A 25,592-nucleotide genomic window follows, 5' to 3' on the forward strand; every position below is an offset into this window, starting at 1 on the left:
TTTTTTGCTTGACTGTACATTTATAAATATAAATCTAAATGGATACCGAGGAGAAGCTGCTAAATTATGTATACTGTGATTAAGTTACAAAAGACATAACCATCACTAACAAATTGACATGAGATAAATGCTTTTTGACCACCTGCAAAACAAGGGGATATTTTTCAAGTTTTAGATCCTTCTGCATGACAAGAGGGAGACAGAAGATTAAGTAATACACTGTTTAGAAGCAGAGTGCTTAGTTTATATTTAACTAATAATTAATAGATCTAAGTAAGAAACAAAACAATTTTAACTAACATCATAATTTATTTCTTAGTATAGATGTATGTCAAATTTTTCAAAAACTGTAACGCGTATGTAATAATTATGTGAATATAAGCAATGCAAGAGCATCCAGCCTTTGGAGCACTTATGGAGGGTGATCCCCAGCGCTGATAAAATAAAGAATGCTGCTTAACAGTATAGTTGACTCTGCTGTTTATTTCTTCGTTTCAATGCGTATAGATCACAGAATGTCAGGGATTGGACGGGACCTCAGAAGATCATCGAGTCCAATCCACCCTGCCAGAGCAGGAACACCCAGATGAGGTTACACAGGAAGGTGTCCAGGCGGGTTTTGAATGTCTCCAGAGAAGGAGACTCCACAACCTCCCTGGGCAGCCTGTTCCAGTGCTCTGGCACCCTCATTGAGAAGAAGTTTCTTCCCATATTTATGTGGAACCTCCTGCGTTCCAGTTTATGCCCACTGCTCCATGTCCTGTCATTGGTTGTCACCGAGAAGAGCCTGGCTCCATCCTCGTGACACTCACCCTTTACATGTTTAGAAACATTAATAAGTCCGCCCCTCAGCCTCCTCTTCTCCAAGCTAAACAGACCCAGCTCCTTCAGCTTTTCAGAAATAAAGTACACATCTTGCACGACAGAGATTTTAAATGGAGCTCTCCCGCAACACCACTCGCGGCAGGGCTGCCGTGCCCACACACCCGCCGCCGTGGAAGAGACGCGGGGGCGCCGATACCTCGGGCCGCCCCTCCGCCCTGTACTCTGAGGCGGAGCGCCCCGAGATCCGCGGTCCCTCAATGGAGAAACACCACCCGCTGCCCGGGGCGCCTCGTTAACCGCCCCCTTTCGCTCCCCACCCCATCCGAGCGGTCCCACCGCTCCAGCTCCGGCCTGCAGAGCGCGTCGGGGCGGGCAGAGCGGGAGGAGCCCCAGCAGAGGGAGCGGCCGCCGCTACGAGAGCTCCGCTCCGCTGGGCCGGATGAGACCGCTGACCCCCGCGCCCGGAAGCGCCCCCTCCCTCCGCCCGCGGCGCGAGCGCGGTACAGCGACCGCGAGAAGCGTCATCTCGCGAGAGCCTCCCAGGAGGATGCGCGGGGGGGGTGAGGGGGTGCCAGTTCTCGCGAGAGTGGGGCGGTGCTCCTCGCTCCGGGCATGCGGGAGAGGGCGCGGGCCCGCGCGCGATTGGCGGGGCGCGGCCCCCACCTCCGCCGCCGGCCCCGCGCATGCGCCGCGCGCCACCGGGCCGTGTCCCCGGTGCGTGTGTATGCGTGTGTCACCCGCGCGCAGCGCAGAGGCCCCGCGAGCGCTCCCGGCTGCCGGCGACTCGGGACCGGGCACCTGGGACCCACCGGGCAGGGTAAGCGGGCTCGGGGCCAGCGCAGGGCCGCGCGCCGCCTCGGACACCCCGCCCGGAGGCGGCCCGGCACGGCCTGACCCCGCCGCCCGGCCGGGAAGCAGGCGAGGGAGGAAGCGGCGGCCCCGCGGCCCGCGCTCGGCGTTCGCACCCCCGCGCAGCGCCGCCCGGCGCCGGACGAGGCAGCCGCGGCCCGGGATGGAGTGAGCAGGCCGCCGCCAGGAGACACTTCCGCGTTGCGGGAGACCGCGCCGGGTCCGCGGGAGGCTCCCGCCGCACCGGCCAGCGCCCGCCTCTCGCCACGACCCCCACCCCAGCCCGAACGCGGGCGGCGCGACCCCCTATGTGGCGGTGCGGCCCCATGTGAGGCGGCGCGGCCGGGCGGGCTGCGAGGCGGGCCGGGCCCCGGGAGCGAGGGAACGAGCGAGGCCCCGGTGCCGGCCGGCGGGTGTCCCCGTGTGTCTGCGCGGCGCCGGGTCTCCATGGCGCCGGCAGCGCCCTGAGGGCGGCGGCGGCGGCGGATTCCCTAGGCCGCGTCCTCGGCCGTGAGTGAGCTCGATGCCGAGCACCTCGGACGCGGCGGCCGGCGGGAGCGGGGGAAGCCGGGGCTGGGGGAGCGGCGGCGGCAGCAGCTCGGCGGTGGAGGCGGCGGCCGACAAGAAGCGGCTGCATCACCGCAGACGGAAGCGCTTCGCGGCCCAGCCGCAGCCTCCCCCCCCGCCGCCGGCCCCTCACCCGCTGCTCTTCCCGCTCCTGCAGCCGCCCCTTCTGCAGCCCCCACTCCTGCAGCCGCCGCTGCCGCCGCAGTCCCTGCTCTTCCTGGCGGCCACCGGCGCCTCCTCCTGCTGCGGGGACGGGGGGGAGCGGAAGCGGCCGCGGGGCAAGCGGCGCACGGGCTCCCGGCACAAGCGGCGGCGGGGCCGCGGGGGCGGTGGCGGCGGCGGGACCCAGGAGGCGGAGAAGCGGCGCGGTAGCGCGGGGCTGAGCACTCTGGTGGAGGAGTACGACGACGTGAGCTCCCAGTCCGAAGGGCTGGTGGGCGGCGGCGCGGCCGGCGGCGGCGGCGCGGGCAGCGGCGGGGGGAGCCCGGCCTCCTCTTCGGGCGGTGGCGGTGGGACCCAGCGACAAAGGGGCGAGGCGGAGCGGAGCAGCCGGTCCCGCCGGGAGCACCGCGGCAGCAGCGGCCGCTCCAAGGAGCGGCACCGGGAGCACCGCCGGCGGGGGGAGGAGAAGGCGCAGCAGGAGGGGGCGTCCGCGGGCCGCGGGGGAGCCGAGGCCTCCTCGTCCTCCTCCAAGTCCCGTAGCCGCCACAATCACAGCGGAGGCCAGGACCGGGAGGGACTCAAGAGCAGCAGCGGCGGCGGCAGCGACGGCCGCAGGAAGGGCTCCCTCACCTCACCTGGCAGCGGCAGGAAAGAGCGGGAGAGCAAAGCGCACCGGAGCTGGACTAAAGCGGCCAAGGAGCCGCCATCGGCTTACAAGGACCCGCCGAAGGCCTACAGAGATGACAAGCCTGAACCCAAGGCCTACCGGCGACAGCGCTCATCCCCCAGCCCCGGCCGGGATGACAGCCCCCCGCTGCATCGCTCCTCGCAGAGCCAGCGGAGCCGCAAGTCGCTCAGCCCGGTGGGCGGCCGCTCGCCCCTCAGTCCCTACAGTCGCCGCCGCTCCCCCAGCTACAGCCGGCATAGCTCCTATGAGCGTGGCGGGGATGTCTCACCCAGCCCCTACAGCAGTTGGCGCCGGTCAAGGAGTCCCTACAGCCCCGTTATCCGGTGAGTCCAGGCACGGTGGGTGGAGGGAGGGAAGGAGGGACAACGGGGATGAGGGGGGGGATCGGTGTGTGGAGGAGGGGAGTCGTGGCTGGGGCTGGGCTGGAGAGCAGGCCCGAGAGGCTTGCATTTAGCAACAAAAGCTCTCCTTCTTGCCCTCTTGCTGCCAGATAGCTGGGGTGGGGGGAAGGGGAGTGGGACACATACAAAGATCTTCCTGTCCTGTCTGGGGGACAAAGCGAGACGCAGGTGCCTGTAACAGTTCTGTGGCTAGTTTATGGGAGACCACCTATCTAGAAAAAGGCTTTTTAAGTATTAAAGGGAATGAGAACATTTCCAGATCAGAATGAATGAAAATACTTCTTGGAGGACAAGTTTTCTGAAGGACTGGATTTGGTTTTTAAATCTTTGCTTGCAAAGTGTAGAGATTCTCAGGTACATTCTTATGTATCCTATTCCCCTGATGAAAGGATACGTGTTAAATATATTTGTGTTTGGTTTAATGCCTGCTAATCTGAAGAGCAAACAAGCTGGCAGACAATTTGTGTTACAAGTGTTTCATGTTCTTTTTAGAGGTCTATAGAAAGACTTAGATTTTCTGTTTTGCTAGGAAAAGGAGCTAACATCAAGGTTTTTTTAAACTGTCTTTTGTGCTTTACACAACATATGAAAATGTATGTAATTGCTTTTCCTGGTAAGATTATATATTTCTATATATTTGACAAGTACTTGCAAATAATTTTTGCTACTGTTAGTGGGAGCTTAGAATATAAAGGTCAGCGTTGCTGTGACTTTTTATATTATATATGGAGAGGCAACATGGGCTGTATCTTTCTAAGCAGACACAAACTGTGTTGCAGAATTAAAGCTCTTGAAATACTTAAAGCTGAAGCAAAACCACTGGGTATTGAAAGTATTTGCTTAGTGGGTATTTGTAAGTGAAGATATTTATTGCCCACGTTGGTATCGTACTGTTGCCTTGCTGCTTATAGGCTTCCTTAAATCCACATCTGGACTTCAGTTTTAAATATATCATGTGATTTGCCATTCCACTGGCAAGAATTTTGTTTACAAGACATTACCTGGTGGCTTGTCTGAGAACTGTTCCCTGGTATTTCCAATGAGCACTTTTTGTGGGTTACCATTTGGGGTATCTCATAGTGTATTCAATGAGGATGCTGAAGCCATTCCTGTTTCGCTGTCTGTTGGTCAGGTTTGCTGTCCTGAGTGTGCATCGAATGCTGTTTAAAGAGCAAAGTAACAAAACTGTGTCCTACTTTGTTCAGAGGGATAGAACAAAGGTGCCTTTGGAAAAAAAATAGTGATAGTTTTAAGGTATGGTTGCATGGCATAATTTTGTAAACAATAGGGTGTTTCAAGCAGAAAACACTGTGAGTGCTTTGAAAAGCAGCACATTGTTATTGTTCTGTGAGGGCCTGTTAGGAGTGGTTAAGGATATTCTTTCAAGATTATTTGTGTCATAGAATAGTGAGAATATTATTTACATGGTTTGATTTAAATGTGCTATGAATCGGATTATTTTCTGTAGATGCTTGTATCCTGGAATAAGAAAGCTACTAATGGTGAACAAAATCATATATGCTAGGTTTGCACTTAAGAATTAGCTGTATGAGTCAGATTAATGGTCCAGGTAGTTTAGGATCCTTATTTACCCACTGGCTGATAGGGCTGTAGTGGAAGGTACAGGAAGTCTCGTATAGGGGACAGTTACAGAATAAAGATTCGTAGGAGTGTTGTGTTTCTTTTTTTTTCTGTTATTGGGCCTGTGATTTGAAGCATGAGAGTTTAAATCTCCTGATTTTTATATTCTCTCTGTGGTGTGTAAATCTTTCTTGAGCTGCAGATCGGTTCCTAGGAGTTAGCTTTGTTGCTTCACACATTCCTTCCTCCAGTTAGATTGTAATTTGCATTTCATCTTTAAATGTATACAGATAAATTACTTTGTTAACAAATGCAGGTTGTCAGGTTTACTAGAGAGAGATTAGAATGGCTAGTGAAGAGTTTGCGATATGTGGAAAGCAAGATCCGTCTGTCCTAATGTGACATTCATTGTAAAAATTTCATTTTCACAGAAAAGGAAAGAAACCAAAGTGTGAAGATAAGCTCAGTTGTTCATAATGTTCACCTCGTATGGAGAAACCCAGGCTGGTGTATCTTTGCTCCCATACAGCTATTACGCATTATGTGTATTGCAGTGGCAGTAGGGAAATAAAGATGGGAGGCATTTATACATTGTTTTAACTGTTCAAAACTGTGTCATAATCAGTTTTGGTGCTTCACTCTGTGATACTGCATCCACAACACTGAAAATTTTTTGTTGTGCTGTTTAGATCATGGTATAGTGGCCTTAGACTTGATAGAATGTTACGGTTTCATGAAGGCAACAGCTTCTTACTGCACCTGTTGTCTTCATCTGGATGATTTAAAGACTTAACTCTGGGCTTGTATCCAGCTGTAATGGTATCAACACAGTAAGAAATTTGTGTGTGACTGAGCATTCCAGGCTGCAAGTCTTTTTGCTCTTTTCATTCTATATCTCATATATGTAACTTCTATGATGTTATATAAATTACCTGATTATTTTGGTATGTAGAAATTGAGAATGAAGTGGTTCTAGCATGTTTGGAAAACTCACATGTCTAGAGTGCTGATTTTTTCATATAGGTCTCTGAGCTGCTTAGGGAGAAACTTCTAGTGAACAGGTGGAGAGAAACAAGTGAAGTCAGCTTCACTTGTTTGAATCCCTGGTTTTCTCAAGCTGCAACAACAGTGCAGTTGTTGTGAGTTGAGTTTTGAATTGCAGTAGTGACTCTGACTGCTGTCTTTTGGTGATGTTGCCTGGATATGGGTTCTGAAGAGAAGCAAAGACACTAGGTATGCGTTCCACATTTGGAAAATGCTCTTTGAATGGTAGGCTAATTACCTTTTCCATTATAACAGCAGTAGATGTCTGTTTTGGGCAAAACTGATGGTGTGAGCTGTTTTCACTTGTTGGAAAAAACTACTTGCTGCTGGTGGATTTGTATTACCATATTTTCTTGTGGATAGTAACACAGCTGTTCTAAAGTAGTACATGCACATTTTCAAAAAGGAAATTCTTCCATAATACTAAAAGTATGAGGTATTTATTTCTCTACTGATAAAATGACTGGATTAAAAAAAAAATACTAAAAAAAAGAGGAGGGGGGAAAAAAGGGGGAAAGAAAACCTCATGGCTGACAAAATAAGCTTTCACAGTCTGTCTTTGGAAACTGGTTTAGGATGAAACTGTAGGAAGAGAGGAACTATTTTTTATAACTTCAGTCAGGTCATATGCTATGTGATCACACATTTAATTCAGTTAGTTGTATAGATGAGTAATCACATTTTTCCAAATTTGGATACACCTACCTATCTGCCTAGATTAAAGTTAAGTGGGTGGGGCACTACTAGCCTAGTACTACTGTGTGCGTGGATGTTGCTTGTAGGAAAAATATGAGATTGCTTTTCTTGTTGGTACTCTTAGCTGTAGCTAGTCCATAGTAGTGAGGCTCTGCAAAATATGAATTATTTATATACAAAACCAAAACAAACATAGGGAAAATGGTGAAATGGTAAATACGTAAATGCTTATTTAGCTAGTAACTGCCTACTTCATGGAGAAGATGCTGTTTCATATGCTGATATAAAATAAAAAAAAAAACAACAAACTTTGAATCCAGTAATCGTACTACTTTTGGACTTGAAGGGTTAAGAAAGATTTTCAAATATTTTTTCCCCCTTGTTTGGTGAAAATAGTTGTAGGTTTTGTTAGTTTGTGTGGCGGTTTTTGTTGTTTGTTGTGTGGTTTGTTTTGTTTTACATAAAGCTCTCTAATCTTGTTTAGTACAACTGTATTTTACAGAATTTGAAATGTGAAACTCTTAACTTCTCACTGTTTGGAATATTTTAAGTTATCCAGTGCGTATTGAGGCTCTTGCTGTAGTACATATTGTGAATTTATTAAGATATGTTTTGTTAATTGGCAGTGGACTTTGCCTTTTGCCCAACCATGTTGATGTGCCTTTCATTTTCCTCATCACGCTGCTTCTTTCCTTGTTGTGGGAACAGATCTCATTTGAAAAAAACGACTTTTGATGTGTTTAGAACACGGCACCTGAGTTGGCTTCTTGCTGGTTGATTTCTTTGTAGGCAGAGTTCTCATCTGAAAATATAGGGTTATAAAGCAGATTTAAGAAAAATAAAATTAATGTCAGAACTTTTCAGTATTCTAGTACTGTATGTGTTGGACACCCTTTTAAAGATTTACAGTTTGAATTGGTAAGGCAAGTTATGTAGTCTTCCTGCACAAAGCAGCTGAATAGGTGGTTGGTTGTAAAGCTGCTTACAATATAACCTTCAACTAGGGGCTAGAGAAAATAAATAAAATTAATTAATTATAAGGTATCAAGTGAGAGAGCACTATTAATGTTATGGCTTAAAGAAATTAATTACACTTTAGCCTGCTAGTGCAACATGGAAGAGCTATACTATGAACTGTTTTGTCATGGTGGTTTGTGTTACTGAGTGATTATAAATGTCTTGGAAGATCGGCAGTGAAGCCAATTGATTAAATTTAGGTCTCCTTTTTCAAATACACTGTGACCTTAGCATGCAGGGGAAGATGGCCGTGCTTAGTCAGCACTGCAGTGGTGGTTAATAAAAAAGAGCTGGGCTATAGTTGAGTGCTTTAACCTCCTTTGGTCTGTTCAGTTTCTTGTTTTTCCACTTTTATTCTTATTAATCCCTTTGTTTTGTGTCTTGTCAAAAAGTTACTGACAATGAGTTCCCTTATTCAACTCTGTAGGCACTGATATATTCAGAGTATAGTATTTGTGCTTAGGTAACACATGTAGCTGACTGCTAGCATGTTGGATTTAGCTTGCTCCTAAAGCGGCTAAGAAGAAAAGAGGTTTTCAAGTTTACAAACATGAGAAGATAACACGTGACTGTTCTGATTTGTCAATAAAATGTAATGCCTTTTGTGTTTGTGTGTGTGCGTGTGTTAAAATTAAGGGAGGATTGGAATGGGAAAGAAAGAAGCACCTTGGAAAGTTGCATGACAAGAAAAAACATGCAAGCTGAGTAAGACCCCTATTCCTGAAATCTGCCATGTTTAACACGATAATTTTTCTTTCCTTTCTGCTTTCAAATATCAAGATGGTAAAATATAGCACTTCAAGCTTTCAGTTACTCTTTGGAATTATATCGTTCCGTGCTTGAGAATATAAGTGATAATACAGCAGTAGACCTTTGTTGTTGTTGTTGTTAAATTCATTAATAAATCTCCTGTTTGGTAATTGATAAGTTAACCAGTGAAGTGTAATACAATGTTGCATTTTGAAAAGGGGGAACATTGTAATAGTTTTGAAACTTGTAACTAATGATACTTTGATGTCTTAAGTAGGTGTTTGTGCAGTGAATAAGTACATTTTATTAAGCAGAGAAAAAAGTGGATGGTGTTTTGTTCAATGAAATCTGGCGTGCTAGGTAAAAGAAAGGCATTCTTTTTGTTGCTCTAAAAAATGGACGAAAGCAGTGTTGAGTTTTGATTGAGTTGACTTGCTTACTAGTGCTTTTTTCCTCTGTCCATTTCTTTAAATCTGCCTCTTATATGTGTTTTGCAGATAATATCTTGATTATTTTTTTTTCCAATTTCATTTTATAGCTAGACATAACATTATGTAATTACTTCAATTTCCCTTTGCAGCTAATCTAGTTGTGCTCCTAGTCTCCTTTGTTGCTGTCTCCAGGGAAGAAAAAAAAAAGCTTTATACAAAGAACTTCTTAGTTCTAATGCAGGCTAGTCATGCTGATAGTTATGGGTTTTTTGGCAAATCAGTTTTCTTTTGGGGGGTTTGTTTCCCCCCCCCTCCCATGTATAAAAACCTATTAAAATTTGTATATGGTTCAGAAGTTATTTTATGAATATCATGGAGTCTGACACTTTTCCATTCTGTAGAGATATAGAGCTGTGTGAAATGAATTCAAGGTGCTTGTAGAAGACTGTTAATGGATAGGTATGGCAAAGGTACTTGTAAATGAGGCAGAAATTCTGGGAAGAAGCATCAGAAGAAACTTACCTGGAACAGTGACTTCTCTATAGTCTCTCCCTGTGTGTGTTACCAGCAGATGTTGGTGTGTTTGGTTTGGGAGGTTTGGATGTGGCCCTTGGCTTTAGTATACTGATCTCTCCAGGCTTGGGAAAAAAAGGTCCAGATTGTTTTGTTGGATTTGTTTGCCATTTGCAACACATTTCTGTGCAGTCATAGCCACTGTTCTTTTGTTCCCATTTATTCCTAACTGAAGACAAAATAGTTAGTGGCAAATGAATGTCAGATAATGTCATTTTATATATGTTCGTATGTATGTATGTATGTTCATCTATGCTTATATATGTTCGTATGCATGCACACACATTTAACCAAAATCTTTGGAAGATTTATAGAGTACTGCGTATTTCAGATATCCTGATTTATTTTTTTTTTTCAGGATCCCATTAAAATATTAGTGTCCTGTTAAACCGCAGACACTGGCTATTGTGTGAGCCCATTTCTGTGCTGCAGTGACTTCATCTTTTATGTCAAATGAGTGTTAGCTCTGAACAGAGTGAGTTGGCTGGTTTTGTTATGTATAAGGCAGTATTCTTCCACTCTCAGTATACAGTCAGTATACAGTCTGAGGGAAAGCTTGTAAATGTCCATAGTTTTGTTTTTGCGGCATTTTTATAGATGGAAATATGTACATAAGTTTTGTCTAGCATGGAAGGTTTTCTTGGGACTTTTGAACTGATGAAAGACAGTGATAGTTGAATATTTGAAAATATCATTAGGCTTATGAGAACACCAGATTTCATAGCTGTAACTTGAATCACTAGCACTTTGACAAAGCTGCCTTTTACTTAAGATTCAGCATTTGTCTGTTTAGTTGGAAGTGTTAATGTTTTCGGTGTAAGTCCCTTGGGTCTAGTCGAGCAGACAAGGTACAGCAAGGGATTCTTACAAAGGTCTTTGAGATGCCAAAAGAAGTTCTAGTTTATTATTAACACAGACATGCATTATGTAACACAACTCCCTCCCCCCCACCCCGACATAAAAATAAATAAAAACTTTTGGAAAAATTAAACCAGTGCAGAAATTATACTCAGTCAACTGGAACAGGTTCCTCAGGGAGGCAGTCACAGCCTCGAGCCTGACAGTGTTCAAGAAGAGACTGGACAACACCCTCAGACACATGGTGTGAACTGTGGGGTTGTCATATGCAGGGACAGGAGTTGGACTCAATGATCCTTGTGGGTCCCTTCCAACTCAGGACATTCTGTGATTCTACAACAAATATCATAACTAGGCTACTATAATTTTCATCTGGTGCTAAGGGCTGTAGTTTGTACTGGAACTGAAACTTGTGTATTTTCTCTTTCCCACATGGGTGAAATTCTGACATGAGAAAGTTACGCTATTGTTATTTGGGGTGTGAAACCTGGGGTGGAGAATGTTGGGTTTTTGCTGAGCTTGTTCATCCATGTTCACATCCGAGACTCTCTTGATGAATGCTGGTAAAATATGTACATCAAACCACTATTAATGTTTGGCTTCCTTTTGTTTGTTTTTGAAGAAGGTGTAAAGACTTAGGTTATTTTTGTCCCAGCTTTTCAAAACTTCCTCTTCCCTATCAAGTTATGGTAGCTGGTCAGGTGAACATTTGAACAGATTTTCTCAATTTGTCCTTAGTAGTGATCTAAATGAATCTGTTTTATTTTGAAACAAAGTGGAACAGAAATCTATCTTATGATCAGGCATGATGTCTCAGCAACTGTAGTGTTTTAAGGTGCTGCCCTCTTCCCAAGTGCATGTGGAATTAGATCCATATTTCTGTTTGTGACATAGATTAACTTTCTTTATATTAGGCACCTTTTGGAAAAAAAAAAAAAAACAAAACACAATTCCTGGACAACCCAGAAGTTGTGCTTATGAAAGAAATACAACTGGGTTTGAGACCTTTAGGGTGTGTTTTAAGTTTAGTACAGGTTGCAATGAGGTCCTTGTGGTGGAGGTTGTGTTCTACAGGTAACTGGAGTGACTGTCAGTTTAAAATAGTTGATCTAGGGACAAAACGTGCAAGCAAATGTTTTCCAAGACAGGTCAGTGACATCCTTGCAAATTATGCACCATTTATAGAAGTCAGTTTAGGACTGGTGGGCCTTATTATCTTGATGTTAGAGAAATATAATTATACTGATTCTACAGCTGGTACAGATCTGTAGCTGTATACCTCTGCTTGAGATAAAAATTCCTTTCAAAAAGTACGATAACAGTGTGAGGAGAGCTCTGGCCTAGAATTTGAAGGGTACGTACTGTCTGGATAGTCTCAACCATCCTTTTTCTTCCCATTACCCCATCATAACTATGTACAGAAAAGTATAGAACTTTGCACTTTTTTGCTTTTACTCCAGTTTGGCCAGGACTCTGAAAATTTTCTATGGGATTTAGTACTTAGATTTCCACAGTAAAAATGAGAAAAATAACTTTACTGACATGTTTCATAGTGGAGCAGAAGTGAGTTTTCAAGGGAATTTTTCGTTGTTACTATGTTTTTATTTGGTTTTTAATGGACATAGACATGAATGTGTCTTGTGACCTGAACCAAACCCTTAAATTTCGGTTGAAAATTCAGAAATCAGAATTATGCAGCAAGCTTTTTTCTTTAATTAAAAGGTAAAAAATGTTCATTTTTTATTATTTAAAAAAAAAAAAAAGACTGTTATTTTTACCTTCTGTCTTTGTTATCCTGTCATGCCAGAGTGCCAGAAAAATCTATAAAACCTGCTTCCTGGTATAGAATTAAATCGCGTTAGTTTCCAAGAGTTGTCCTCGTGGGGTTTGACACTTTTTTTTTTCTTTCAACAACCTACACATTGTTTTGAACCACTCCTACATGATCTTGATTTATTTCAATGACTTCTTATATTGCTTTAGAAAGAAGACTGAAAAGAGTCCTCTCTGTAGTGCAGGAAATAGTGTAAATTTGGAAATTAGTAAATACTGCACACAAAATCAAAACATTATTGTACTATATTAAATATTTGTTCAGTTGAAGTGTGATTTCTCGTATTGATAATTAAAACTGAATTAATTGTTACTAAAATTAAATTTTACATAGTGGTAGATAGTTCTGACCATAATGGTTGTAGGGTTGTAGTTGGCTTTATTTTTTTGTCTTCCCAAGGTTTTGGCAGCCTCCATACACTGGTGTGCTACCTTTTGAAATCTGAAATTCTTGTATTTCCAAGAAGTTTTATTTTTGCTACTGCTTGATACTTTTTCCTTTATCCAGTTAATAAATACATGTTAAAAATCCTGATTATACTTTTTCCTTCTCTTCAAGTGATATATTCAAGGAAAATATTTGCATCAAAATTTAATCAAGAGAATACATGTAAATGTGGTGAAGACCCTTGCTGTTCTTAGTATGGTAAAATGAAATAAAACCTTCACATTTCATTTCATTTATTTCATAACGTTTGTGTGTGGTAACAGTGGACTTAGGCTACTTGTTCTCATGCCTTTCACCTCAATGACATTTCTTTCCTTTTTTATTAAAAAAAAAAAAGAATTGATGAAGAACTGATACAGAATTACTAGACAAATTAGAATATCACTTTGAAAAAAAATGAATGAAAAATAATTAATGTTAAATGGTATTTTTGCACAGTAAAAGTTTGCTTTTCTAACTGTTAAGATTCAACCCCTTGCTCTCATTCTAGGTTGTTTTCCTGCTATGATTTTGTATATAGCTTAGATTTTGTAGGTGATGCAGGTGTAGCATAGGCCTACTTGTGGATTATGTTTACTTAGCAGTAGCTATAACAAGTGTTGGGTACTTTTGGGTTTTGTGGGGAAAAAGTATACAGTAGAATTTTGAAAAAGGAACGTGGCAGCCTTTAGTATTCAGTATTATTTTTTCAAGTAGCTTATTTTAATGACACTTGTGAAAATGAAACTTTAGAGGTTACTATGATTACTACTTCAGTGTTGTGTTTAGATTTTTCTCGTCATGTTGTAACATTAATTTGATTTTGTTGAATTCTGGTTGTTTAGCCAGCTGAATTTTTCTGAAATACTATGTATGCTAAAGATGTTTGCACAAGGTGCATAGAATCAGATTTTCTTTAAAGGAGAAAAATATCTCTGCTAAGTAGTGAGGAAAAAGGAACAGGTTTGCCCTATAGGTATACTGGTATTTTGCAGTTCTTTACTGGGATAAACTACATCTAATAAAGCTTTAACATTTTCTAGCAAGCTATTTAGGTGTAGAATCTTGATTGACTAAATCTATAAGGTTTGTTGTTTTTTTTTTTAGCATGATCTTTCCTATTTCATAGATCTTTGAAATGGTGATAATGGCCGGTTAAAAAAGAGTAGTTTGTCAAAAAGCATATACACAGGGAAAGCAGCTAGACTAAATTTTAACTGGGTAAATCTTTACTTTTTTGAAACAGGAGATCAGCAAAATCTCGAAGCAGAAGTCCATATTCATCAAGACACTCGAGGTCGCGTAGCAGACACAGATTGTCTAGATCCAGAAGTCGTCATTCAAGTATTTCTCCTAGTACATTGACTCTGAAGAGTAGCCTGGCTGCTGAGCTGAACAAAAACAAAAAAGCAAGAGCTGCTGAAGCAGCCAAAGCCAGTGCAAAAGCTTCCAATACTTCAACACCTACTAAGGGAAACACCGACACTGCTGTAAGTGCACCTCAAGTGAACAATGTAAAGGACCTGAAGAAAATAAAAACTGAGCATACGCCTTCTCCTACAAGCAGTGCAAATTTGAAAAATGACAAGACAAAAGCAAAGGTCTCGCTTCCTGAAACGAAAGGGGAAAATAATTTAATTGCAGATAAAATTACAAAACAGAAACCTACAGCAGTAAAAGAGAATAAATCAACTGTTGTAAAACAGCCACCGGTCACTGTAAAAGAGAAGAGCAAACCAAGTACACCAAGTGTAGTAACCAAGGAGAAGGATCGAATTGTTGCACTACCAACCTCCACACTGCCACCCTTGCCTTTGCCTCCCACGCTGCCTGAAGATAAAGAAACTGATAGGTGAGTTGTGACATACATTTGCTTTTTGAGGTTGCCTGTGTTCCTTTTTAGTATTGTTCTTGTTACTGTCTGTTCTTTTTTATTGTTATATTTTCCTTTGGAAAATAAATATAATCCTATTTGCTAGAACAGGCTGATGGATTAGGTAGTTTGTTCTTGCTCTGCAGTTTTTTAATGTGGTGGTTACTAGTGAGCTAAAATAATTTGATCTTAAAATAAAAATAAAAATAATTTTACTAGTTCTTGAAAAGAGAAGGATTTAGTCTAGGAGGAATCTTTCAACAAAAAGTCCACCAAAGAGATTATTTAAAATCGCTTGCAGGTAATAGCTTTGGGACTAATGCAACAATGCATTAAAGGATTCAATATTTCAAGTTTGGTCTGAACATATACATACTTTTCGGGAAACGCTGAATTCAGTAGCAATATGTCAAATTTCTTTAATGAGATGGGATTTGAGGTAAAGATTCCCTTCATGGCTTGTCATTTGTGTTATCTTTTGAAGCATAAAAATTTGGCTCTAGTGTCTGTATTCCAAGTGTCATCTGAGTTTAGACTACATTAAGTCTCTTCATAGTCTTAACAGAGAATATGTTTTGTGATTTGTATTGGAAAATTATGCTATTGAGCTGTAATCTACTGTTTTTCTTTTGGTTTGTTGATGAAGTTGAGAAAAGTTACTTTGATTTTACTCATGGTGTTACATGACTCTCACATATATATAAGAAACCAACATCTCACAATAAGTAAACCAAAATTTCTTAGCGTCGAAGGAATAACTAATTTAAGTGTGATATATCTTTGTAAAAAATCAAAATGTAAAAGAAAAATTTGAAGCTATGTGAAGTACTTTTTGTATTCCATATCTTGAAACTAGCCTGTATTCTATCGTTCTTTGAGAAGAGCATAGTGTTTCTTTGATTAGTAGAAGTAGCTATAACTACAGGTGTAAATTTTTGTCTTGTGTTTGCCAGTAATTGAGTGCTATGTTAAACGTTAGGATGCACAGGAGGCCTTGGCAAATAGATACAACCTAAAAATGTATTAGATTTTTTTTTTTTAGTGGTAAAAGAGAAATCTTGTTTCCTGACCGGCAGCACTGTACCAAATGTCATTCCAGTTGTTCTGAATCACATCTGTGTGGTGGATGTACAGTTGCATTTAAATTTATGACAAAGCCATCCTCCCTAGGTAAATGGGATTTCTGACACTTATTTGAGAGTAAGATGTACTGTTTTAACTAAAAACAAGGCTATCTGGCCTAACTAAACACATGAGTGGCTTTGCAGAGTTAGTTATGATGAGATTTCATCTTGAAGCTGACTAATTGCTTCTCATCATTAGTATTTTTTAATGTAATAATTGTTTTAAGTATAGCTAAACTGCACAGAGGAGTTAAGCTATAAATGGTTATATCAGTGCTGGGCTCCTTCTTTAAAAAAAAAAAAAAAGCTTGAAGCTTGCAAACAGCTGCATTAGAAAGATTAATGACAAGTGATAGAATGTTATTTATGCTTTGCTTAATTTTGCCTATAGGATATTATAAACTTAAGATCAGAATGGTTGTGGTTACAAGTCATTATAAAGCTTAAGTCATTGAAGAAAAATTGAGTATTTTTTAGGGGGGAGGATGGCAAAGACATTCATCTTGGGCTCAGAGTTATGGGAGGATCATACCAACAAAGAAAACTTGATGCTAGGCAGAACTGGCTGGTTCCTCGTGTTTTGTCAGTTGTGAAGTTCAGTAGAATCTGATAAATAAACTACTCAAAGGAACAGCAGTGTCACAGAAGCACTGTGTGGGTTAGCTGAAAGGGAAAACTGTTCTGGTCATAAATGACATGTGATTTAACAGACCTGAAAAAAGGCCACTCTTGGCCTCAGAATCTCTTGCTTATTGTAGTTTCACTAATATTGAAAATTTGGGAGCAAAATAGTGAGAGAAATAAATATATATGAACTTCAAAATTAAGAATATTTCTTTACCATGATAATTATATATGCTGTCCAAAGGTGTTTTCTTCTTTTATAGCATGCTAGCCATTGTGTGTGATGAGGGCAATATATGCCTCCTTGAGGTGCTGCTTTAAATTCAGGCAGTGGAAGCTTGAGAAGTGGTAGAAGATATTCAGGTGTTCTGTTTTCATGGGGAAGCATAGACATATGCAAAACACAAGAGTACTTTGCAATTAGCAACCTTAAAACAATTAATGTGAGAAAGAATATATGCATGCTCTGTGATTGAAGACAGCAAGATCTTTCCATTTACAGAAATTCCTGCTTTATCTGCAAAGCTATAGGTAAGAAGTTGTAGAAAAACCTCCAGAAAATGTTCTCAGAGAAGGATGTTTATTGGCAAATGCAGCTATCTTGCAAAATGTGCCCTCAAAGCATGACAGAAAATTTTCTTGATGCAATGACAGAGTTTGAAATTTAAAGAGAGAATACTATATGAGAGTTCTCTGGGGAATAAAGAGTTATGTAATATAATGTTTAGAGTTGGTCATGGCTTTAAAATGGCTGAATATGCAGTAACTACACAAATTAGCTAAACTAATGGATGTTCTGATAAAATGGAACCACGTGTTTAAAAAATATCCTGCAGCAAGTATGATGTTTGCAGAATTTCCCAAGGAGAATGGAAACAACATCTCTAGAATGATTGTCTATGGTATGGTAATCGTTAAAGGAATATGTTGCTGTACATGTGTTCGGGGGATTTTTCTCAAGAGAGAGATTGACTGTCAGTATCTATTATCTAATTATGATTGATGATTAAAAATGGTCAGATATCAGTAACCCATGACAGGAAAACATTTAGTCATTTCTTCATCTGATTTTTTTTTTTCCTCACTTGATTTGCATGCTGATCAGTAGAAATGTGTTGAATTTGGAGTGTTTCCACAAATGTATGAGATGGGAATCTGTAAATGAGTTGATGTGGACTGCCTTGTAATGCCCTGCAGTGTTACTGTAACCATGAAGCTCATTATCTCTGGAGAACAACTTTATAGCAAACTGGATTAGGATAATCTTCTCTTTTATATGAGAAGTCAGAGTACAGATTTTACCAGTACACTTCTGATGTCTGGCAGCACCTAAGTTCAAAATAATAGTCTAGGCTATAAGCAAGAGAAAAAGCTTGTGTGGCCAGATATGACTTGTTCTGTCATCTAAAGTCAGGTCTCACTGGAAAGATCTGATTTTGTAGTTTTTGTAGAATTTTGGTAGTGAGCTGTTCATCTTCCAGAGAGCTGTTTGTGAGCCATTTGTGAAGCATAAATCAAAGCCCTGCAAATTTTAAGAGTGGTGATTTCAAAAGTTGATGCATCAAGAGCCTACAGTGCATTTAAAAGATAATTCATATAGGTTTTCATTCATGTGTGTTAGTATCATTCTGCTGTGTTCAACTTATTAGCAAAATTGTCTTTTTTAATAGTTTGCGAGAGAATCTTTCAGTGAAGACAGTTAAAGAAACAGAGAAGAAACTTCGCCATCTGCTTGCAGACTTGCCACTTCCACCTGAGTTGCCTGGAGGAGCTGACTTATCCAAAAGTCCTGAAGAAAAGAAACCAGCAGTTCAGTTACACAGCAAGAGAAGACCAAAGTATGTTTATTAGACTTTTTTAAAGCCTATCAAGCAAGTGGAAGTGGTAATAGTATCTTTAAAATATATACATTTCCAAAGAATTCTGCTTTTTAGTGACTTTTAATGTTAATAAGGCTTGAATCAAACTGCATGGTCTGTTGCCACTTAATGGTAGTAAGCCAGTTATCTAAAAATGTCTCATAAATATTTAGTGTTGAGAGGTTTTTCAAGATTAAGACAATCCTTAGATGTATTGGCTCTATTCTTAGACATTTTTGTTGTTTTCTAGAATATGTGGACCACGGCATGGTGAAACGAAAGAAAAAGAAATAGACTGGGGAAAGCGCTGTGTGGATAAATTTGATATCATTGGTATTATTGGCGAAGGCACTTATGGGCAAGTTTACAAAGCCAGAGATAAAGACACAGGTAAGTTCCAAAAAGCAATTCTAATACTACAGTTCTAAAGTGAACAGGATATTTTAGGTTTGTTTTTATATTGAACAAAATTTGTGGCATTCTGCTCTATATTTGGAAAGTTTTTAGTTGTTGGTTTGTTTGTTCAGTTTTAACTCTAGTATTTGTCTGAATCACAAATTACCTTTTGCTGCCTTGGAAAGTCATTTGTCTGCAGAGTCATAGCTTAATTTCTAATTCTTATTTCTAAATTTTTGACATCATGAACACAATTGAACTAGTGGAGAAGGAGAGGGTAAATACTGTGGGGAAACAAAATGGCACCATAGACAGTGACAAAGAATAATGGAATTTTTAAAAAGATGTAATGGTGAAAGATGTTATCCATGAGATTTACCCATTTTCATTCTTTGTACTCTGATAGTCACTAGCTGAAAGTGGGAAGAAAATCTACCTCTGTGCAACACAGACCTGAGGACATTTTTATTGCAATATAACTGACTTTACAACAGTGACAATTTTTAAATTTCATGTTAGACTATTGCAGAAATGAGCAAGCAGTCACCACTATGATACATAAGAATTTTGTCAGTACTTTTAAATAGCTCATGCATTGAAATAGTTTCTTCATATGCGCTGTATGTAGCTTGATCGTTTTATGTTCAATTAGTAGTTCTTTCTGTGACTTCTTGCCCTTCTGGCTTATTTATGCATGCTTTGAATGCTGGATAATTGTCTACCACAGTGGTGACTGGATCACATACCAGCGTCAGTTCCGTCTTTCTAATCTCCAGAAGGATGAGCAATGTAATTACAGTTCCTTCATTGTTCTTCCCTTGTGCTTGTCTCAGTTTTCAAACGTTAGTTCTTAAGTTGAACTGTTAACAGATTTTGTTTTTCACCTCCTACCTTGGGAACCATTGCAAAACCTGTTTAGGAGCTTCTTCCTGCTCTCCTGGGATTCTGTTCTTTGCACATTTAACTTTTTAATCTTATAACCATATTGCCTCTTTGGCAAGCTTCATGTTATTTCTGTGTGGCAGTCACTTTTGAATCTCCAGTGGAAGTTGTTGCTCTCTGTATTGAATGGGTCCATACAGTTATAGCAAACTTTTCATTAGCTTTGGATTCAAATCCTGTGTAAAGAGTGGTATTACGGCCCTTGAGATACCTGATAACATGTGGATGTTGGGTCACACTGGAATGTGATCTATTGTGTATGTATCATATACACTGCTGTAGGATAAGTCCTTTTCAGAACTAACAAAGATATCTGTGCTGTCAACAAACTTCCCAGATGTAGAAATAAACTTCCAAGAACAAAATGATTGAGCTGGCACCAGTCTATAGATATCATCCATCATGAGTAGGTCGTTCTTCTGCCACTTTGCAGAACCTAGCTTCATCCAGCCCTGACTGCAGTAAAATAATAAAGAAAATTTCTCCTCACTGTAAATGTGGCAGTGACACTTCTGCTTGTAGAAGGTATACTGATTAATTTGAGAACTCTTTAGTCATCTGCCTCCTGTCTTGAACTACGTAGTATTTCTGGATATTTATATGCATTCTGAGCTGTGGTGATATAGTAATAAGAAATCCAGAGTAGACACAGGCCTCTGTCTCTAAAGCTGCTGTTGATAATCACTCTTATATAGGGGTTTACTGGTAGAGCTGGTGTAGACTGTCAGGACACAGATGAGTGAGGTGTGCAGGAGAAAGAAGACAGGCCTTACAGTGGATAGCTGAAAATTCTCATTTATAGTTTTGCTTCTCCATGTGATTATTTCCCAACAATAGTTAATTCTGTTTCCATTTGCAACAAAATGTTAACTGTTTAGTCCATTCAGAAATGGTAACAAATGGGAAGGGTTTTAAAAACAAACAAACCAAGCCAATACTAAAGCCCATAGTTTGGTTACTAATTTTTTTTTTTTTTAATTTAAATTCTCTCCTAGGGGAAATGGTGGCATTAAAGAAAGTACGTCTGGATAATGAAAAGGAAGGGTTTCCAATTACAGCTATACGGGAGATTAAGATTCTTCGACAGCTTAATCACCAAAGCATTATCAACATGAAGGAAATAGTGACAGATAAGGAAGATGCTTTGGACTTCAAGAAGGACAAAGGTATGTACACTGTCACAGGGTTGGTCCTGTTCTTAATACAGTAGTCTGCTGTGCTGCATTTGAAGTTAAGCATCATTTAAAAAGTGTTTGCAAATTGTGATGGTTGGCAAAGAATTTTAATTTTGAATTAATCTCTTATAGAAGTCCTTTAACTTAGCTATGCCTTTTGCTCATAGAAACAATTTTGCAAATATTTTGTGGGATAAAAAAAAATGATTACTTCGTTCCAGTTTTGCTGGGGAGGAACACGTTTGACTCCTTGACACTCATGGATTACAGAGGCCAGCAACAATAGGAAGCTCTTAGTTGTGAGCTTTTTTAGCCTTTTATCTTTCTCATATTTTCTCATATCATTTAGAGCATTGTAGGCTCAATACTGAAGAGATGTTTTTTGTTATAGGCCTTGGTTTTATTTGAATTGCGCTTTGGTTACTTTTTTCATAATTTGGTATGTGTGTCTTAGAGGCTAGAAGAAGGATGAATGAAAAACATGAAAAGCAAAATTTCTGTGGTGGTGGTGGTTTTTCCCCAAGTATAAAACATGCATACTTTTACTTTTTTGGTTCCTTCAGTGTTAAGTCTGGCTTGTTTGAGTTAGTGCAACCTCCTTTGCTTAGAGCATCAAGCAAACAGAATGGAAATCATGCAGTGTTGTTGTATGGTATTTTTGATACTGAATTGGTCGTTTTGTCTTTGAGGGCTGTTATCTTTTAGGTCCAAGTCTTATAAACCTGTCACTTGGTATTTTAGTGTCCTGTGGGCAATTTGAGAGAGGATTTGGCTGAGGAGGGTGTTTGGAATGTGGTACTTGTGTTTCTTCCCTGCTCTTCCTCCCGGAGTTTCGATACAGCATGCCCAGCACCAGTGCAGGCTGAAAACACTGTGTGGACTGTGTAGCCAGCAGAAACACCAGGTGACGTTGTGTTGAGTCAGAGGACAGCTGTCAAAATTAAGCAGGAATTAGTATTTTGTTTTTTTCGTAGCATCTTTAGAAGGTATAATACCTTGAAGGTTATACAGCACTGATGTGCCTTTTTATTGTGTTTAAAAGTAGGAAGCATCTAGTGAAAGAGTTTCTCTAGATACGTGCAGGTTCAGTGGTCAGCACCCAGTCTGATCCCTGACAGACTGCAACAGCCAGTTTAGGCTTTTCATGTGAATCTTGTACTGAGTTTTAATTAGGTCTAACCTACTTGGCTGATGAGATCACACTGAGCTTTAACTTAATACTTGATGACTCATTAATTAATTTTCTCTCTTTCTGTTTGGTGCCATGTAGGATTGAATTGTATTTTTTTTTGTGTATTTCAAACTGTGTCTCGTTAATTATTTTTTTGTCCAAGTCTGTATTTGTGCACTTGATATTGCTTTCAATTTAATTTTTGGTTTTTTATCTCACACCTTATTAAAACAATTACATTTTCAGAAAATTTGCAATGGAAGGAGCTTCTCTGGAGATGCTAGAATAAAATTAGTTTCTGATAGTCTCTTGAAAGCATTATCATGATAATGAGACTGTGTTATTATGATTTGTCTGTGAAAAGATGGAAGTTGGTTTTTTTTCAGGCGCTACATTTTGTATTTCTCTAATGAGTAGTTCAGTGTGAAATGGGGATTTGTAGCTGAGACATTGTGGCCAAATTGTAGTCTACACAGGGAACCAATGGGAGTAGAAGGAAGTTTGGTCATTTTTATGGTAAACCACTGCAAACACAAACGTGGGCTGCTTGGCTTAAGAAGGAACTGTTATAAAAGTGGTAATGTCATCTTATTCAAGCAGAGCTTATAGTAGAAGTGAAGTGTTTTGCCCTCTGATGAACATGCTTATGCTTTAATGTATGTTATATGCTTATCTTAGTTTTGGAATATACCTCTTACAAAACCTTGCAGAAATCTCATTTGTAACAGTACGGAATGAGGACATTTCTGCCAACACATGTTCGTCTAGTTAATATGAGTAAAGTTAATTCTGTGTCTAAGGCTGACTGTCATATCCTGACCTATTATTCTTCTGTTTATTAACTTAGGGTTGTTAAGTGGGTTGTTGGTTTTTTTTTTTTTTTTGGTTGGTTGGTTTTGGATCTTACTAGTTTAAGACGCAGCAAATTTAATTTTCTGACAATTATGTAATTGTTGGGCATGCTTTGTACAGTACTTGCTTTAAGGATGCTTTTTAAGATAGTAATATTGGCCTGTGAAACAGCAATGGATTGACTTGTACAACTTTGTCCTAATACTTTGAGCTGTGTTACATGTTTTAAAGGGATGTAATCCCATGTCTTCCAAACTGTTGAATATCTAACTTATCTCAATATTTTCAACAGCATATTACTTTTAAAGTAAATGAAAGAGAAGTATGTCTGCTTTATCCTGGCCAGCTTGGGGTATGAATTTAACAATAGAAACAGCTTTAATAGATAGGATTATTTTTATTCTTTCTAGGCCAACCATTAGAAAAAGAAATGTAACACATTGAAGCAGTGGTGTTTACATAAGTGTATTTCCATCAGTAGAAATACAGCACATCAAACAGCACAATTGTTGGTACATGTTGGGCACACACACAGAGTAGGAGGTGTTATGTGGGTCTGCCATACTGAAGATCTGAAGTTTTTAACTTTGCACTTTTCATTATGTGTGAGACTTGCATCTCACGTCTCATTATGCGTGATGATAGGAGAACAGCGTTACTGATAATTAATTGGTAATTTAACAACATGATTCTGAGTCACGATACCACCAGGTAAAACCTATGTGTTTGGTGTGGTGAGGAGTATCCATGTTGTATGTTTCTCGTGTAGGCTTTTCTCCCCTACCTGTCCAAGGGAGATAGGTGAACACACAAGCTCTGGGATGGGAACACATGACTCTCTGTGTATTCTGTCTTGTTCATATATCTGCATAACAGCTGACTTTAAAAAAAAATCTGCTGAACATACTGTTAAAACCCTCTCTGCTTCTCTCAGGACATAAAGCTTCATAAAGCAGGGATGAGCTGTTGTTTCCATTCAGTATGTTCCTAAAGTCTCAGAGCTCTAGTTCTTTTTGTTGAAAACATTTTATTCTAGTGAGCCAGTGCAGGAACAGTTGCGGGTGTCAGTCTTCAACACTAGTAGAAGCAGCCTGACACTGGTGCTTACCACTAAGTCTGCTGGCAGCTAAACTTTCCTTCATTTTTCCATTTTGTTTGCTTGATGATAGTTTAAATTAATTGGAGTTCACATTTATGAACTTCAGTTCATGTCCTTTTAGACCAGAGTTTTGAGCAAGAGGATTGTACTTTGCGGAAGCTCTTAATCTTCTCTTAGCACTTTTTTTTTGGTCTTTAAGGTTTGTGTGATGTTCCCTGGGCATCAGTAATTGAAGAAAACAAGATTTAAATCAGAAATTGAAAACAAAGAGCTATTTCCTATGTATATTCAAATCTACACACTTCATAAGCTAAGTTAGTTCGACCACTTCATCAGCTACAAAGTATATCATGGGAAAAAAGGCCCTTCTTACTTTGGGCTTTTGTTAACTCTGGTTTGTTTTCTCAGCGACTCTGTCATTCATATGACTTAATATCTCTCTTTTTTCCTTTGAGCACCTGAGATGGTTCTTCATTTCTCAGTTGCCTCTTCATCAGCTAGAAGCTGTTCGCAAGTGCTCAATAGTCTAGCTATAGGAATGCCATGATTTCTTTTTACTGAACATATGGAGAGTGCCTGACTTAGATTTTGTTGCTCTAAATGTAAAACCAGTATGTGTACTGACTGATATCTCTTCCTCCTATTGACTGGAAGAGGTCTTTTCAATTGCTAACCTGAGGGAGGTTATAAAACTTTGCATGGGAGACTAATAAAAAAGGTCTGTTTAACATCAACAGCTTGGGGTTTTTTTGGTTTGTTATTTTTGGTTGGGTTGGGCTGGGGATGTGTGTGGTGGTTGTTTGTTTGTTTTTCCTGTGTGTGGATTATCTGTTTGGATTGTGTGTGTGTCTTTATATAATTCATTTTAAGATCTAAGCTTACTTTAGATTGATTAAATTTTGAATTGATTTGCAGTACAAATTAACAAACCTTTTAAGGCATGAATTCAGTATGTATCTGACAATACTGTGGTATGTGTGTCATGTCAAAAGGACACACTGACTCTGTTATACGTTGTGGTATGACTAGCAGGCTACTTTTTCACAACCATCAAGGAGTACTTTCTCTGAAACTTTTTGGTTTAGAAGGAGTCTGTGACAGCAGTCATGCAGTCATCAGAGAGTACTTTACTGCAGGGTTGGTTCTCTACTTGTATTGTAGCTAGCTTTATCCAGGTTTCCTGGGAAGGTGACTAAAGCCAAACTGATCAGAATTTCAGAAACCCGTAATGATCTCTAATTTGCCTTGCTGTTTCTGATAAAGATGATAGAAACTTCTTACCCAAGCAGTTTTCATGCTAGAGCTGAGTTATGAGGCATAGTGTGACTACTGGAGTGGTGCATCACGTTGTTCGTTATGGCAAAATGAGAAAAATCCCTGATGATTAATCATAGATTTCTATATATTTGGCTTTTCCTATGCTTTAAGTTTTTTGTTTCTTATTTCCCTGTAGTATGTGATGAAACAAGGACAGTATTTACTTCAGGACTTCAGTATGCCCTTGACTGGTATGCCTATTTCGGAATATGTTTCCATGTACGAACAGTTTGGATTGGATTTGTTTCAAGAGGAGAATGCAGCTGAACTTAAAGTGGGAGAATAACACTTGTCATCAAATAAAAACCTGATGTTGGGTGAAAATGTAAAACAAAACAAAACAAAGTTCTGGATTTGGTAGACTAAATTTGCCTTGAACAGAAAGTTTTGTGAAATCTAAATGGAAAAATCACTATAGCAGTGATGCTTTCTGTAGTCTTAAGGTGATTAATTCAGCA

General features: G+C 40.2%; 1 protein-coding gene across 6 annotated transcripts in view; it reads left to right on the forward strand.

Moving 5' to 3' along the window:
- The first annotated feature begins 2,048 nt into the window (after positions 1-2,048).
- The window catches only part of CDK13 (cyclin dependent kinase 13), a 47,965-nt gene continuing 24,421 nt past the window's right edge, over positions 2,049-25,592 (forward strand). For all 6 annotated transcript variants that reach the window (XM_082044053.1, XM_082044055.1, XM_082044056.1 and 3 more), the window contains exons 1-5: positions 2,049-3,414; positions 13,949-14,554; positions 17,994-18,161; positions 18,433-18,572; positions 20,516-20,686. In XM_082044053.1, coding sequence (XP_081900179.1) covers positions 2,198-3,414; positions 13,949-14,554; positions 17,994-18,161; positions 18,433-18,572; positions 20,516-20,686 — 2,302 coding nt within the window. In that variant the 5' untranslated portion in view covers positions 2,049-2,197. The remainder of the gene's footprint in view (positions 3,415-13,948; positions 14,555-17,993; positions 18,162-18,432; positions 18,573-20,515; positions 20,687-25,592) is intronic.

The sequence above is a fragment of the Streptopelia decaocto genome, assembly GCF_964273445.1.
Source record: "Streptopelia decaocto genome assembly, chromosome: 2".
Classification (NCBI taxonomy): Eukaryota; Metazoa; Chordata; class Aves; order Columbiformes; family Columbidae; genus Streptopelia; species Streptopelia decaocto.